Raw genomic sequence first — 17,541 nt, 5'->3', positions numbered from 1 at the left:
GGACCCCCTCCTCCGCAACAGGTTAGAGTTTATTTTGTATAACGACACCACTAGAGCTCTTTGATTTATTAATAATCGACTATTGGATGTCAAACATGGTAATTTTAGTCTTAGAGAGGGCGGGACATAGCCCAGTGGTAAAGCGTTCGCTTGATGCGCGGTCGGTCTAGGATCGTTCCCCGTCGGTGGACCCATTGGGCTATTTCTCGTTCCAGCCAGTGCTCCACAAATGGTGTAACAAAGGCCGTGGTATGTACTATGCTGTCTTTGAGATGGTGCATATAAAAGATCCCTTGCTGCTAATCGAAAAGAGTAGTCCATGACGTGGCGACAGCGGATTTTCTCTCTCAATATGATATTGAGAAAAGAAACCAGCTGTTGCCACTTCATGGGCTACTCTTTCTCACACATACTTGTTTACACATGGACGTGTGTTAACAATTTTTAAACATACGACTGGTCTGCTTTTAGGTGATCACCAGATCACCACTGCCATACATCAAGTGAAAACCTACACGATGGAAATCGATTACATTGTGACGTATAATTAACCTGACAACCTGTCTGTGTCGCGTAAGTTAGCTACAAGTGCAATGGCCGTAAATAACTTTTAGTGAAAAAAGATGTTAAAATTTGCTTAAAACCTGGTTTTTGAGGATATATAAGAAATAGAATAATATATTCGTAACAGTAATGTTTCGGGATGTAGCCCTGTGGTAAAGCGCTCGCTTGATGCGCGGTCAGTTTGGGATCAATCCTCATCGGTGGCCTCATTGGACTATTTCTGGTTCCAGCCAGTGCATCACGACTGGTATATCAAAGGCCGTGGTATGTGCCATCCTGTCGGTGGGATGATGCGCATAAAAGATCCCTTGTTACATTAGGTAAAATGTAATGGGTTTCCTCTGATAACTACGTGTCAGAATGACCAAATGTTTGACATCCAGTAGCCGATGATTAATTAATCAATGTGCTCCAGTGGTGTCGTAAAACAAAACAGACTTCGTAACAGTAATGGTCTGGTTACGAAGGCTCTCTAATAACCGTACATATTTTACACTGGCTACAAACTGAGTTCAGTGGTTTTAACAAGAAAAATCATTAAACATAAAACAGACGATTTTTGAAGCAGCTCTGTTTAATTCATATAATCTTTTACAAAACGACAAAAAAAAAAAAAAAAAAGACAAAATAGTAAAAAGCAAAATAATTTTTTTTTTATAAAAAGGGTAAAAAAAATTCAATCAAAGATAAAAAAAAAACATTGTATTCAATCTACATAAAAGAACACTCGGCAGTAGAAGTTATACATAGTTTTCGTTTTGATACAGTTCTACAGAGAAATATCAGCACTATTATTTCAGCTGTTGGCGGTGTCATTGTTGCCGTTGATAAAGTCGTCGTTGTAGACTGTCGCAGATTCACACTGTAACAAAACAATCATACTGATTAACACAGATATCATAGTCCTAACATGATTCCAGCATAATATTATGTATGAGAGGAAACATAGGCATACGTTTTCATAACTTTTCAACTTACGTTTTGTACTGTTTGATCTCTAAAGTTTGTTAGTTTCGTACTGTTTGATCTCCAAATTTTGTTAGTTTTGTAGTTTTATCTATAGCAACCAGGTAATGCTAAAGAACTTCTTAATAAAATTAAAGTACACAGTTCATCACCTATATAGATATATTTGTGCTTATGTCCAATTAGGTTCAAGCACGCTGTCCTGGGAACACACCTCAGCTATGTGAATTGTCTGTCAAGGACAGTGGTTCAGTGGTTAGTGAGAGACAAGTCCCTATAGTGACCTTACACCCACTCATTGAGTAGTTAGACTCGCCCTGGTCTGGCGCTTATACAACTTCCTTTAGTAGACTCGAGCCTCTGAGGCACTAATGTCATGACAACGCCATACACATTGTATGCGTGCGACGTCATTTGAGATTGAGTTTCGACTCTAAATTTTTTTATAAGCACGGGCCCTGGTTTCGTTACCGAGAAGCGAACCAGTACACACCAGCCTTATGTCCGATGACCTATCCACTATGCTACCGATGCCTACTATTAATATAAGTATTGTCATCATCATCGTCACAATCATAATCATTGTCATCATCGTGATCGTCATCGTCACCATCGACATCATCATCACCATCGCCATCATCATCACCACCATCGTCATCATCATCATTAATTTCATGTGTCTAATACATGTATATTGTTTTGATACATTTGATAAATTTTACCTTTCATTCAGTTACCATGGCAACTGTAAAAATACAATGCAAAATCGTAAAAAAAAATTAAATACCAAGAACAAGTAGCTTTGATAAAACTAATTATGATGATGATGATCATTATGATGACGATAACCATACTTATATTAATAATATATATTTAAAAAATATTTAACCAAGTGGAATAATGTTTGCCTAAAAATGTTCCCTCTATTCCCTAAATGTTCCCTCGATCCTATTCTCTCTGACAGCAGAAATGTCCATAAGGTAAAACTCAAAGTAAATTAGACACCGCCTTACCGTACGTATCGCATTCGCATTGGTAGAATATCTTCTTTATGTTTGGGTACACTCCAGCACGTACGTACTGGGCAAATAATCTGCAGTACGGAATATACTGGTTACAGTAACCTGGGAAAATAAACACGTGACCATATTATATGTGACGTCACACTCATTATATAAAGAGAGAGAGAGAGAGAGAGAGAGAGAGAGAGAGAGAGAGAGAGAGAGAGAGAGAGTATGACACCAACAGGAAGAAGTAACGCAATCTTGTACATGTACTGGTATGAAAAGCCAAAAGTACAGTTACACGATACGTAGCAGGGGTGGACCCAGGGGGGGGGGGGGGGTGTAGGTGGGAGTTTGAGGGCATGCTTCCAAGAAAATGTGGAGATAATGATGCTCAGAGAGGCGTTTTCATAGTAATTTAGTATTTTACGTGCAAGATGATGAATGTACCCCCCCAACCCCCCCCAAAAAAAAAACCCCACACACACAAAAATTAAAAAATAAAACAAACAAAAATAAACAAAAAAAACCCAAAACCTCCGAAACAACCCAAAACCCCCAAAACGTATAACATTAAAAAGGGTACTTCAAACAGGAGATCCCCACTAAGGAACCACCAACACGTAGTTAACTTCGACATTTATAAAATATCTGTCGCTGCTTCTTGGAAAATGTAGCGGGTTTCCTGTGAGGAATACCTGCCAGAATTATCAAATGTTTGACATCCAATGGCCGATGATTCATTAATCAATGTGCTCAATTGGTGTCTTCTGCAAACAAAACACATAACCCCAAAAATAAAAACCTCTCCCCCTCCAAACCCCCTACACTTTATTTTTCAAATACTGACATAATACTGAGCGCTCTACTTTAACAATAAGGAAGGGAATGTTTTATTTAACGACGCGCTCAACACATTTTATTTACGGTTATATGGCGTCGGACATATGGTTAAGGACCACACAGATAACGAGAGAGGAAACCTGCTGTCGCCACTTCATGGGCTACTCTTTTTGATTAGCAGCAAGGGATATCTTATATGCACCATCCTATAGAGAGGGTAGCACATACCACGGCATTTGATGTACCAGTCGTGGTGCACTAGATGAAGCGCGAAATAGCCTAATGGGCCCACTAACGGGGATCGATCCCAAACCGATTGCGCATCAAGCGAGCGCTTTACCATTGGGCTACGTCTTGCCCCTACTTTAACAATAAATTACTGGGGTGTGGTATAGCTCAGTGGGTAGAGTGCTCGCATAAGATGCTTGTGTCTTAGGATTGAATTATCTCAGAGGATCCAAGCTCTAATTTAGTTTTACCTCTCCCAACCCATGCACCACAACTGGTATATCAAAGACCGTGGTATGTGCTGTCCTGTCTGTGGGAAAATGCATATAGAAAAACCCATTGCTAGTAATGGAAAGACGCAGAGACACCACAATTACCAAATGTTTGACATCCAACAGCTGATGATTCATAAATCAATGAGTTCCAGTGGTGTCGTTAAACAAAATAAAATTTAATTTTAATAATAAAAATGGTTGTTTTGTTTAACAACACCACTAGAGCACATTGATATATTAATCATCGGCTATTGGATGTCAAACATATGGTCATATTGACACAGTCATAGAGAGGAAACCCGCTAAAAAAAAATTCCATTAGTAGCAGGGATCTTTTATATGCACCATCCCACAGACAGGATAGCACATACCACGGCCTTTGATATGCCAGTCGTGGTGCACTGGCTAGAACAAGAAATAGCCCAATGGTCCCACCGACAGGGATCGATCACAAACCGACTGCGCATCAAGTGAGTGTTTACCACTGGGCCTACATCCTGCCCCCATTTTAACAATAAATTACCTGGATAGGGCGTCGTTGGACGTGGCACTATGGTACCGGTAGTTGTAGTAGTCGTTACTAATGTAGTTGTCGTTGTTGTAGTAGTTGTAGTTGGTGGTGGTGTCGTTGTTGTAGTAGTTGTAGTTGGCAGTGATGTAGTTGCTGTGGTTGTGGTTGTTGGTGTCGTGGTAGTAGGTGATGTTGGTGATGTTGTACTCGAACTACCTGCAACTAGATCAAATACTTTCATGATTTAAGCAAGCAGAATCTGATTTTTCCCGTTGGTTTTAAATTATCGAAATGTATTTGAATTAGAAATGTGATTTCAAGTACATTTTTTTACATGTAATCATTTAGAATATTAATATCACCCATTTTAATACTCATCTTTTTATTCATTATATTTTCATTTACTTCAGATGGTAGTAAGTTGTGGATAGTGTAGGATATGTGGGTCATACACAAGCTAAATTTTATCTCAATAAAAAATAATGCAAAAATAGACAGTGATTGTTACACAGGGTGTTCTCTCTAGACAGTGGTTGTTATACAAGGTGTTTTCTATAAACAGTAGTTGTTATACAAGGTGTTCTCTATAGACAGTGGTTGTTATACAAGGTGTTCCCTATATACAGTGGTTGTTATACAAGGTGTTCTCTATAGACAGTGGTTGTTATACAAGGTGTTTTCTATAAACAGTTGTTGTTACACAGGGTGGTCTCTATAGACAGTATTTATTACATAAACTGTTCTCTATAAACAGTGGTTGTTATACAAGGTGTTCTCTGTGGACAGAGGTTTTTTACACAAAGTGTTCTCTACAGACAGCGGTTGTTATACAGGGTGTTTTCTATAGACAGTGATTGTTATACAATGTGTTTTCCATAGACAGTGGCTGTTACACAAGATGTTCTCTATAGACAGTGGTTGTTATACAAGGTGTTCTCTATGGATAGTGGTTGTTACACAAAATGTAGGCAGTGTTTCGGGTCTTTTTTTAACAGAAAGTGTTTTCTATAGACATTTGTTTTTACAGAAGGTGGTCTCTATAGACAGCGGTTTTTACAGACGGTACTTCCCAGCCCCACTAGGTGTTGCTCTGAGTTAGGACTAGTGAAGGTAGAAGTTGTCTTACCACTCGGCTCACACCCACACCTGTAGTACTTCTCCCGTACTGATTCCCAGCCCCACTAGGTGTTGCTCTGAGTTAGGACTAGCGAAGGTAGAAGTTGTCTTACCACTCGGCTCACACCCACACCTGTAGTACTTCTCCCGTACTGATTCCCAGCCCCACTAGGTGTTGCTCTGAGTTAGGACTAGCGAAGGTAGAAGTTGTCTTACCACTCGGCTCACACCCACACCTGTAGTACTTCTCCCGTACTGATTCCCAGCCCCACTAGGTGTTGCTCTGAGTTAGGACTAGTGAAGGTAGAAGTTGTCTTACCACTCGGCTCACACCCACACCTGTAGTACTTCTCCCGTACTGATTCCCAGCCCCACTAGGTGTTGCTCTGAGTTAGGACTAGTGAAGGTAGAAGTTGTCTTACCACTCGGCTCACACCCACACCTGTAGTACTTCTCCCGTACTGATTCCCAGCCCCACTAGGTGTTGCTCTGAGTTAGGACTAGTGAAGGTAGAAGTTGTCTTACCACTCGGCTCACACCCACACCTGTAGTACTTCTCCCGTACTGATTCGTAGCCCTTGATGTTGATATAGGCTTTGAGGAACTGGCAGTATGGAACCACCTTAATACATTCACCTAGAATAAATAAATAAATTAATTAATTTAAAAAAAAAAAAATAATAATAATAATAATATTTAAAAAAAAAAAAAAAAAAAAAAAAAAAAAAAAAATAATAATAATAATAATAAAAAAGTAAATAAATAATAATAATAATAATAATAAAAAAAGTAAATAAATAAATAAAATAATAAAATAAAAAATAATAATAAAATAATAAATAAATAAATAAATAAAAACAATACATTTCCCAAACGGACCCAACACATTTTCGTATCTGCTAAGTTCAAGGGCCATAACTGTAAAAAAAATTGGTAAATCCCATTGAAAGTCAAACTTGATCTGTAACGTACAGTACAATCCTATTCACAAAATCTCAAGGAATTGTGAAAAAAGCATCGGGAAAACTATATGTGAGACAGACGGATGGACAGACAGACAGACAGACAGACAGACAGACGGACAATATGAAACATATAGTCCCCATCCGGTTAGACCGTTAGGGGATTAATGAATAAATAAATTTAATGTAATTGAAGAAAGGCATGGTAGGGTTTAAGGATACTGTGAGGGGCGGGGCATAGCTCAGTGGTAAAGAGCTTGCCTGATGCGCCGTCGGTCTGGGATCAATGCCCGTCGGTGGTCCCATTGGGTTATTTCTTGTTCAAGCCAGTGCACAATGACTGATATGTGCTGTCCTGTCTGTGGGATGGTGCATAGAAAAGATCTCTTGCTACTAATGGAAAAATGCATCGTGTTTCCTCTCTAAGACTATATATAAAAATTACCAAATGTTTGACATCCAATAGCCGATGATTAATTAATCTATTAATCATTGGTTATTGGATGTTAAATATTTGGTAATACTAAAGCAGTTTTTGAGGAAACCAGCTTCATTTTCCCATTAGCAGCAAGGGATTTTTTATATGCACTTTCCTACAAACAGGACAGCACATACCACAACATTTGATATTCCATTGATGGTAAACTGGCTGGAACTGGAAGTGGGTTAGTGGTTAGTTTGTTAGTAATTATTGTAGAGAATTCGGTGTAGTGGCCTTACACCTACCTTTTGAGTAATTAAACTAGTTATGGGTGGGAGCTACTGACGAGGTATGAACCCAGTACCTACCAGCCTTAAGTTCGATGGCTTAACCACTACACCACTGAAATAAGTGAGAACCGAAATACTATAATTCGAAACTTGTTCCAAAAGCCGTGGTATGTGCTATCCTGTCTGTGGGATGGTGCATATAAAAGATCCCTTGCTACTAATGGAAAAATGCATCGTGTTTCCTCTCTAAGACTATATATCAAAATTACCAAATGCTTGACATCCAATATCCGATGATTAATAAATCAATGTGTTCTAGTGGTGTCGTTAAATAAAACAAACTAATTACATTTTTTTTTAATTTTAAAATAAACTTGTATACAATACTAGTGCTGCAAACAGTACTGACCAGTTGCTGGTAATCTAGTTGTTCTTGGTCTTGCAGTCTCTGGCAATGACGTAGTTGTTGTTGGTGGTGACATGGTTGCAGTAGTTGGTGTGGTTGCAGTAGTTGGTGTGGTTGCAGTAGTTGGTGTGGTTATAGTAGTTGGTGTCGTTGGTGTTGTTACAGTAGTTGGTGTTGTTGGTGTGGTTGCAGTAGTTGGTGTGGTTGCAGTAGTTGGTGTGGTTATAGTAGTTGGTGTCGTTGGTGTGGTTACAGTAGTTGGTGTTGTTGGTGTGGTTGCAGTAGTTGGTGTGGTTGCAGTAGTTGGTGTGGTTGGTGTTGTTGGTGTGGTTGCAGTAGTTGGTGTCGTTGGTGTGGTTCCAGTAGTTGGTGTTGTTGGTGTGGTTGCAGTCGTTGAAGTTGGTGTCGTTGTAGTCGTAGTTGTAATCGTCGTCGTCGTCGATGATGTGGTTGTTGTTGGTGATAGCTCACACATCGAGCAACAGTTGGCATTGTACTGCGTACCATCGGTATAAGAAAATGAACACGTTTTCCCCACGCATGTCGTGCTGTTGTATCCAGGTGAACAATCTATAACGGTCAAGAACATCTCAACGACAAGAACATTAACACTTTAAATATCATATGTCTACACAAGACAGAGTCAAAATGGTGTTTTGATAATGTCATAACCGCTACAAACATTTAAACTGTGTGTTGCTTTAGTCAATACTAATGGCGTCTTCAGAAGGGCGGGCGTTCTCAAACAGTTTGATTGTTGTCCATGATATTAATTTCAATCAACGTTAAAGCGACGCCACATATATACATACCATGTGAAAGTTTATCAAATAATGGACAGTAAACTCTTACGTTGAAGGTCTGGAGACTTCTTTCAAAGGTATCATAACAATGCTGACTAGTTAGTGGCAACTGTACCTAGGATAGTGTGTGTGTGTGTGTGTGTGTGTGTGTGTGTGTATTTGTGTGTATTGTGTTGTGTTGTGTGTGTTGTGTTGTGTTGTGTGTGTTGTGTTGTGCTGTATGTGTGTGATGTGATGTGTGTGTTGTGTTGTGTGTGTGTGCGTGTGCGCGTGAAGTGTGTGTGTGTGGAGGGGGAGGTAATGGGGTGTACATAAAACGGCACAGTAATACAGGGTCATCTGCATCTAGACAAAAAGAGCTGTTTTAAAATTAGAAATAGTGCGTGTGTGTGCGTGTGTGTGTGTGTGTGTGCGTGCGTGTGTACCGCATCCGCCCCCAACCCTAGCTAGCTATGGCTCTGAAAATAAACATGATTATAACCTATTGTAAAGTTCTACGTAGCAACCAATAATTATTTCAAGTAATTAACTTTAGATGCACAAACTCCAAACAATGGTAGATTTGACAGTATAATAAAAGTAGCTAGCCTATAAGCAAGCTCAAAGCATAAGAGGAATGAATTTTTCGGACATAACGCAAAAACAAATTACTTAAACTTTTTGGCCTATTTTTCCTTCTGAGAACTTTTCAAAATTTTACCGCCGCCTCTTTCGCCTTGTTTATTTCGGCCACAACAACCGGTCTTCAATGCTCCTTTAGTGTTAAAGTCGTACGCGTATTCTTTCAATAGTAATTATAATCTATAGCTATAAACAGTACATGTATACAAAATTCATCTCAATATCTTCATGCATTGCAAAGCAAAGTCTGGGAAACAAATTTTCATATCTCCTATGTTCAAGAGCAGTAACTCTGTGAAAAATTAATAAATTGCCATGAAAGTCAAACTTGATCTGTAACGGAACATGACAAAACTATACACAAAATTTCAGCTCAGTATCTTGAGGCATTGCAAAAAAAGGTTCGGATAACAATTTTTTTCATATCTCCTAAGTTCATGAGCCATAACTCTACCAAACATGAGTAAATCACCATGAAAGTCAAACTTGATTTGTAAAATTACATGATCAAACTATACACAAAATTTCAACTCAGTATCTCAAAGCATTGTGAAAAATTTATTCGGAAAACTATATGTGGGATAGGCAGACGGACGGACGGACGGAGAGACAGATAGAAGGACGGAGATGAAATCTGTAGTCCCCTCTGATTGGACCGGCAGGAGACTAAAAAAGCAACAAACAACGAAAACCAAAAACCAAATTCACTTACCTGGGATACTAGGTGCGTCAACAGAATACTCGCACACGCCGTTTATACACCACTGAAAATGTGGAAGAACATCTACACGTAATTGTACTGAGGTCATGTTAATCGTTAGAAATAGCGAAGTAACATCAATATATGTCTCCTTGTCATACGTTTACCTACATACAAATATAGAGCAAACATTCACACCCACATACACGTAAAGAGATGCGCACGCAATTATACGTATATACATACGAACGTACAGAGGCAGACAGAGAGGAGGGAGAGACAGAGGCAGAGACAGAGGCAGAGGCAGAGAGGCAGAGAGAGAGAGAGAGAGAGAGAGAGAGAGAGAGAGAGAGAGAGAGAGAGAGAGAGAGAGCGAGACAGAGCGAGAGAGAGAGATGGAGAGAGAGAGATAAATACAGACACAGAGAGATAGAGTGACAGAGAGATCTAAAAGGTTTCTTTTGTTTAACGACACCACTAGAGCACGTTCATTCATTAATCATCGGCTATTAGATGTCAAGTATGTGGTAGTTTTGACATTTAGTTTTGGAGACGAAACCCGCTACATCTTACCATTGGTAGTAATAGATATTTTATATGCACTGTCCCACAGACAGGATAGCACATTCCACGGCCTTTGATATACCAGTTGTGGTGCGCTGACTGGGACGAGATATAGCCCAATACGCCCACAGACAGGGATCGATCCTAGACAGATAGAACGTTTTACCACTGGGCTACGTCCCGCTCCTACAGGTGGTTATAGAGCGAGTAAACGAGTAACATTCATTTCATTTCAACTTATTTTCGTGCTCATATCCAATTAAGGTTCAAGCACGCTGTCCTGGGCACACACACCTCGGCTATCTGTCCAGGACAGTGAGTAGTTAAGTCAGAGAGAAGAGGGTGTAGTGGTCTTACACCTACCCACCGAGCTGTTTGCGGGCTGCGAACCCTGTACCTACCAGCCTTATGCCCGATGGCTTAACCACGACACCACCGTGGTCGGTTAAGCGACAGCACAGCTTTAAGTTAGTGTCTCACCTTTTTATCACCGCAGGTAGTTCCTCGAGCTGCGATATACTGGTAATACTGAGTCTCGTTCGCATTCAGGCAGCCCATGTCTACACATATTGTACTGACATCACTTTTAAACACACCACGCTGAAATAATAATATAAATGAAAGGTATTTGGTATTTCTATCTAAGTGCTTTATATTTTACATTTTCAGTGCAATCAAAGTATGTGATATTTTTCAGATCACATACTTTTAGAATTTGATAACTTTGCAAATTATATGTAAATTAATCGTGGTCACGGCACTAGGTTTATTAACATTTAAGCAAACGTACTTGGGTGACACTCAGTAACTGTCATCAAATAAAAGTATTTCAATAGCAATTTTACACTGAAAACTGTCCAGCGTTCAGAAAACAAAAAAAACGTTAAGCACAGTTTATTTTGAGGTAAGGACATCCAAAATGACGTCATTCGAGTCTGATGTCGTTTCCATTCAAAAAGACATCGCGCCATATATTCTTACGTCATTTGAATATATGGAATTAAAGTTGCATGTATAGTTTACAAAAACACGTTGCATTAAGCTTGAAATTATATGATAAAGATATTATTATTGCCCTCGTGTTTCGGTATTGTCAATATCATATATTAGGAATAAAAATAATGTTTTTATTCCTAATATATGACATTGACGATACCGAAAACCACTGGTAATAATAATAATATAATATATATATATATATATATATATATATATATATATATATATATATAGTATTCTCGCCGAGTGTGTGTCTGTGTGTGTGAGTATGCGGTGGGGGACAAGAAGCAGTTACATACCCGCCCCCCCCCCCCCCCCCATTTTTAAAAACAAAATTCGCCAACTAAAACAACACAAAAAACTCTTACATATTTATAAACTGAGTCAAATTAAAAACTTCACAACGGTTTCATGTTGGCTAATTAGCAAATATGACAGAAAAATGTGTTAAATAAGGTATTTTTTAATTGTATGACGTCCAAAGAAAGAATAGGAATAAATGTTGAGTCAAAAATCTGTTCGATGCGCCAACAGCATTCGTCAAAACCACAAACAGTCAAAATGGTAATTCACAAGCAGGGTCGTCTGATGATATCACTTGTTCAGTAGCGCGTATTCCCTCCATGTGTACCCACAACTGCAAAGCAACGCCTCCACATTGACTGCGTGATTCGTGTAAAAACTACATTAGGGATACGGCGCCATTGTTCCACTAATGAGGCACCAAGTTCCTGCAAAGTCTGTGCAGGGTTCCTGAGAGTGCGCAGGCGTATTCCCAGCACATCCCAGACATGTTTTTCCTGCCATCGCTTGATTCATCACTAAACACGACTCTATTCCATTCTCTCTGAGTCCATCGCAAGTGGCATTGTGACCACAGTTGACGTTGACGTCGATGACATTGGGTCAAAATGGGTCCAACATATAGACGCCATGCGTGGAGGTGAGCGGTTCGCAGCCGATTTCAGATCGTTTGCGCGGAAACCCGACGTCTGAAAAGTTCATTACTGGTTACTGTAGCTGTCATGACACAGTTGCGGAAGGTGACGTTACACAATATGACGGTCATCTGCCTATGACGTCGCACGTGGTCTATCCGGTCGGGGGCGATCAGCTGTGGTGCCCGTTTGTTGTACTCGTGTCCGCAGATCATAAATTGCCCATTGATTGCAACCCAACATCCTTGCAACGTCAGCTACTGCCGTTCCCGCGTGCAACATGCTGACGGCACGTTCACGCTGCACATTTGTGAGGCCTGGCATCAAAACAGGTCGTAACAAATATCGTTTTAATGTGTTTTTTCGTTGTGTCAGACTACTGGGAACAAGTAACGATGAAAACACCTGTGCTATTGTAGTCACATGATCAGTGGCACGTGCAAAACCACTTTTGCCTCAATGGTGCTGTGCACGTGCTATGGATCGGGTCACGTGGGCTGTGATGGGCTTCAAATGGAGTGTAGACATTGTCATTACAATATTTATTCCTGGGAAATACCTGATTTATAGTTTAAAAGCGCCATTTTTGTTTAGTTGGAAGAAAACTCTATATTTGTGTGCGCTAATTTTTTATTACCATCCCCTTTCTCCCAGCCCACCTGGACCCAACGTTGTTTTAGGTTTAGGCTAGGAAGCTACCTGATAAAGTTTGGAACTCGGACCACGTATGTTTTTGCACTGTGCATCAGGACTACCTCTGACCCATCATTACGTTGACTGCCGGTACGTCCACTGGTGTCACCGTCTGCGTCAAACACGGGGGCCCATAGCTGAAATACAAATGAACTAAATACATGTATATAGAATTGATCATTGTTACGGCAACGCTAGTTGTTTTTCTTCTTTATTTAAATATATATATATATATGTTTTTATTTATATTATATATATATATATATATATATATATATATATATATATATATTTGTTTTTATTTACACACTTTTTCTACACACTTTTAATTTAACTTTTGAATTTGAGCATCAATTTATTTTGCGATGGGGGTGTCATAAACATTGATTGATTGACTGACTGATTTATTGATTGATTCAATGATTGATTCATTGATTGATTCATTAATTGATTCATTATTTCCAGGTGGGTAATAAAAGTTTTTTTTACGTAGACGTGTCAATATACATGTGCGCGGAAGTACCCTGAATGGCAGTTGGTTGACTGTTACGTAACCAGTACTTAATAAAACCTTGTCCTCTAGTCAACGAGCATTGCTTGTACAAATACCATATTATTACAGAGAGTTTCGGGGGTTAAAACCCCTCCCTACTCAAGAACATTTAATTTTTTCTCAGTGTATATCCCACCCCCCATAAACAACGGTAGTTAACACTCTAGACCCCCGCCACAGTTAAAATTCAGGCAAACACGCCTGCCACTCTCGTTTTGCCAACGAGTGGACATAACTAATTCTGGTTGTTGGTCCCGGGAAAGCGAGCTAATGTTTTTCATTAACCACCGGCCTCGGTGGCGTCGTGGTTAAAAGCCATCGGACATAAAGCTGGTACGTATAGGGTTCGCAGCCCTGTACCGGCTCCGACCCAGAGAGAGTTTGAACGACTCAGTGGGTATGTGTAAGATCACTACACCCTCTTCTCTCTCACTAACAAACTAACCCCTAACTCACTCTCCTGGACAGACAGCCCAGATAGCTGAGGTGTGTGTGCCCAGGACAGCGTGCTTGAACCTTAATTGGATATAAGCACGAAAATAAGTTGAAATGAAATGAAAAATGTCCATTAACCACTAACCACTAACCCACTGTTCTGGATAGACAGCCCAGATAGCTGAGGATATAAACACGAAAATGTTTATTTTGTTTAACGACACCACTAGAGCACACTGATTCATTAATCATCGGCTATTGGATGTCAAACATTTGGTAATTTTGACACGCAGTCACCAGAGAGGAAACCCGCTATAGTTTTCCAAATGCAGTAAGGGTTCTTTCACATGCACTTTCCCACAGACAGGAAAGCACATACCACGACTTTTGACCAGTTGTAGTGCACTGGCTGGAACTAGAAAAAAACCCAATCAGTTGAATGAATCCATAGAGGTTGTTCGATCCTGCAACGCAAGCACCCCAAGCGAGCACTCAACCCACTGAGCTAAATTCCGCCCTAAAGCTCCGGTCACACTGTCAAGGATCGTCTGGCCGGATCCACGACGGATGAAAACCTCACGGATGACGCCGGATGGTGGTCTATTCGCGGTCCCCTACGGATGCACCACGGCTTAACTACGGTTTTCGACAGATAAACCAAGGATTATTAAGGATAGGGGTTAGTTGACAACGGGGATCGCTACGGATCGCTAAGGATTGGTACAGGTTAGTACGGAAAACAACGGATTTTCACGAATGATGCCGGATCGTATCCGTGGCTAACCCGGCGTCCTGATCCTTCACAGTGTGACCGGGACTTAAATGAAAACGAATAAGCTAACGTTTTATTCAGCAGCACCGTTATTAGGTTGTGGAAGTAGTCGACTGAGCAGATGAGAAGTGCCACGAGTTGGCGTATCTCGTCGAACTGACGGCCGCCATGATGTAGTGGTCATCTGCAGAACACGTGTTGTTGTTGGTGCCGTCGTGCTTAGCGCCCAAACTGAAAAAAAAGACAAAACAAAAATACAATAATAGAGAAAGCTAATTAGTTTATATACATGCATTAAAAGACGAGAACTAATATTTCATTTCAACGTACTTTCGTGATTATATCTAATTAAGGTTTAAGCACGCTGTCCTGGGCACACACCTCAGCTAACTGGGCTGTCTGACCAGGACAGAGGGTTAGTGAGAGAGAAGAGGGTGTAGTGGCCTTACACCTACCCACTGAGTAGTTAAAACTCGCTATGGGTGGACCCCGTGTAATAGCCCAAAATATACCCCACGACAAACTATACCCGGGGTATAAACTGGACTAGCCCAAAATATACCCCACGACAAACTATACCCGGGGTATAAACTGGACTAGCCCAGAATATACCTCTCTTTTATGAAAAACAATAGTTGCTTTTCTTTTAAAGGGTTTATTATTATTATTTATTTATTTATTTTGTATACAGGTTAGTAATAAACAATGAGGGTTAGGGGTAGGGGTAGGGGTAGGGGTATAAAACAGGCTAGCCCACTTTAACCCCGGGTATAGTTTGGCGGGGGTATATTTTGGGCTGTTACACCGGTACCGGGCTGCGAACTCTGTACCTATCAGCCTTATATCCGATGGCTTAACCACGACACCATCGAGGCCGGTTGAGAATTAATATAGCAAACAAAATGTTTTCTATATAACAAAATCAGAAATATTGCATCAAGCAAAATATTATAGTTAATAATATATTGCTTGCTGTAATATTTCTGATTTCGTTATACGTTGTATATATAATAACACCAAAAATAATACAGCAAACAAAACTATATTACATATGACAAAATCAGAAATAAGACAACAAGCAAATTAGTTTATATGTAATGAAACCAGAAATGATGTATAATCATGACGCGTGCCAACAGTGGGGCAGGATATGGTCAACTTTCGCGAACACCTGATATCATCACTAGTGGTTAATGAGTGCATGTCATCACAGCTGCATTTATTTTAAATTAGTCTGGGAGTGGCAGTCCGCTTTGTGACAATCAAAAGGATGTATTGTCCAGTTAAGTAAAGGGTCTCCTCGAGAGTGGCTGTCCTCATAGACGAGGCACTAGATAGAGATTCATGGAAGCAACCGCTATTTTGCCAAATGCCCATTCGACTCTGAGATGCAGAGATACAGTCTTGATCACGAATAACGTTTTTTTCATTCAGATATATTACGAAACCAGAAAAAATATATAGAAAACAAAATAATATATATATATATATATATATATATATATATATATATATATATATATATATATATATACACACACACGTTTAATACCACGTTTCAGAACTATCCGTTCAAAACTCTAGACTGAAATTTTTTAATGTTAAATTATTATTTAAAATGTTTAAATTTAATAATTCACACACACACACACACACACACACACACACACACACACACACACACACACACACACACACACACACATATATACACACACACACACACACACACACATACACACACAAATTTATAATACACACACACACACACACACACACACACACACACACACACACACACACACACACACACACAGAGTTTTGGCACCTTCCTACGCCCGTGTAATATTATATTTCAGAACTATCTGATCAAAATCTCTGGAAGATAGACTTTCAAATTTACAATTTAAATTTTCAAGAAGTTAACAAAAAATCTAAATTTCTAAATTTAAAAATATTTCTCTATTAGTGTCCCAGAAGAACAATTCATTCAAAATTGGTAGAGTAAAGTAAAGTTTGTTTTATTTAACGACGCCACTAGAGGACATTGATTTTTTTTATCTTATCATCGGCTATTGGACGTCAAACATATGGTCATTGTGACACTGTTTTGTTTAGAGAAAACTCGCTGTCGCCACATAGGCTACTCTTTTACGACAGACAGCAAGGGATCTTTTATTTGCGCTTCCCACAGGCAGGATAGCACCAACCATGGCCTTTGTTGAACCAGTTATGGATCACTGGTCGGTGCAAGTGATTTACACCTACCCATCGAGCCTTGCGGAGCACTCACTCAGGGTTTGGAGTCGGTATCTGGATTAAAAATCCCATGCCTCGACTGGGAACCGAACCCAGTACCTACCAGCCTGTAGACCGGTGACCTAACCACGACTTCAAAACGAAAAGTCGACAGACACCGGACAAATCAGTATCCGAAACGCTCCGCTGACGAACATCAGCGTCAACTTACCTGTGACCCAATTCATGAGCAGCTACATTTATGCGCAGAAATCTCCCCAGATCCTCGATCACAGATGTGCTATATCCCGCCGGCCTGCACATTGTTCCTACGTAAGCATATCCTAAAGGTAATTTTAAAAACAAATTAACAATAAAAACAAACACATCTCATACTATTTCATATCCTCTTAAAGGCGCAGACCCTAGTTTTAACAAGTAAAAAATGGACACCAAGTTTAGTTAATTTACAAACCTGTAACTCATTTGGATAAAGTTAAAACAGAGTGAAAGATGAGTCTGTGACGTTATAACAGGACATACTTTGTATCTTTAAAAATAGACTAGAACTCGAATCAATAAACCGCTACTTCTCAGACGCACGTGCGTTTTAAAAATAAGAAAAAAAGCAATTTCTGG

General features: G+C 39.7%; 1 protein-coding gene across 8 annotated transcripts in view; it reads right to left on the bottom strand.

Moving 5' to 3' along the window:
• Positions 1-889: 889 nt before the first annotated feature.
• Positions 890-17,541, bottom strand: part of LOC121388697 (integumentary mucin A.1-like) — a 65,269-nt gene continuing 48,617 nt past the window's right edge. For 2 of the 8 annotated variants that reach the window (XM_041520158.1, XM_041520157.1), the window contains exons 10-13: positions 17,135-17,246; positions 14,735-14,895; positions 12,911-13,041; positions 10,859-10,874 (exon numbers count right to left, since the gene is read on the bottom strand). In XM_041520158.1, the coding sequence (XP_041376092.1) occupies positions 14,757-14,895; positions 17,135-17,246 (251 nt within the window). In that variant the 3' untranslated portion in view covers positions 10,859-10,874; positions 12,911-13,041; positions 14,735-14,756. Of the gene's footprint in view, positions 1,427-2,543; positions 2,655-4,403; positions 4,614-5,517; positions 5,930-6,032; positions 6,144-7,589; positions 8,157-9,722; positions 9,775-10,754; positions 10,875-11,064; positions 11,127-12,910; positions 13,043-14,734; positions 14,896-17,134; positions 17,247-17,541 lie in introns of those variants that run through there. The other 6 variants (XM_041520153.1, XM_041520155.1, XM_041520154.1 and 3 more) reach the window with 6 other exon arrangements.

The sequence above is a fragment of the Gigantopelta aegis genome, chromosome 14, assembly GCF_016097555.1.
Source record: "Gigantopelta aegis isolate Gae_Host chromosome 14, Gae_host_genome, whole genome shotgun sequence".
Classification (NCBI taxonomy): Eukaryota; Metazoa; Mollusca; class Gastropoda; order Neomphalida; family Peltospiridae; genus Gigantopelta; species Gigantopelta aegis.
This window is presented reverse-complemented; position numbering and strand designations above follow the sequence as displayed.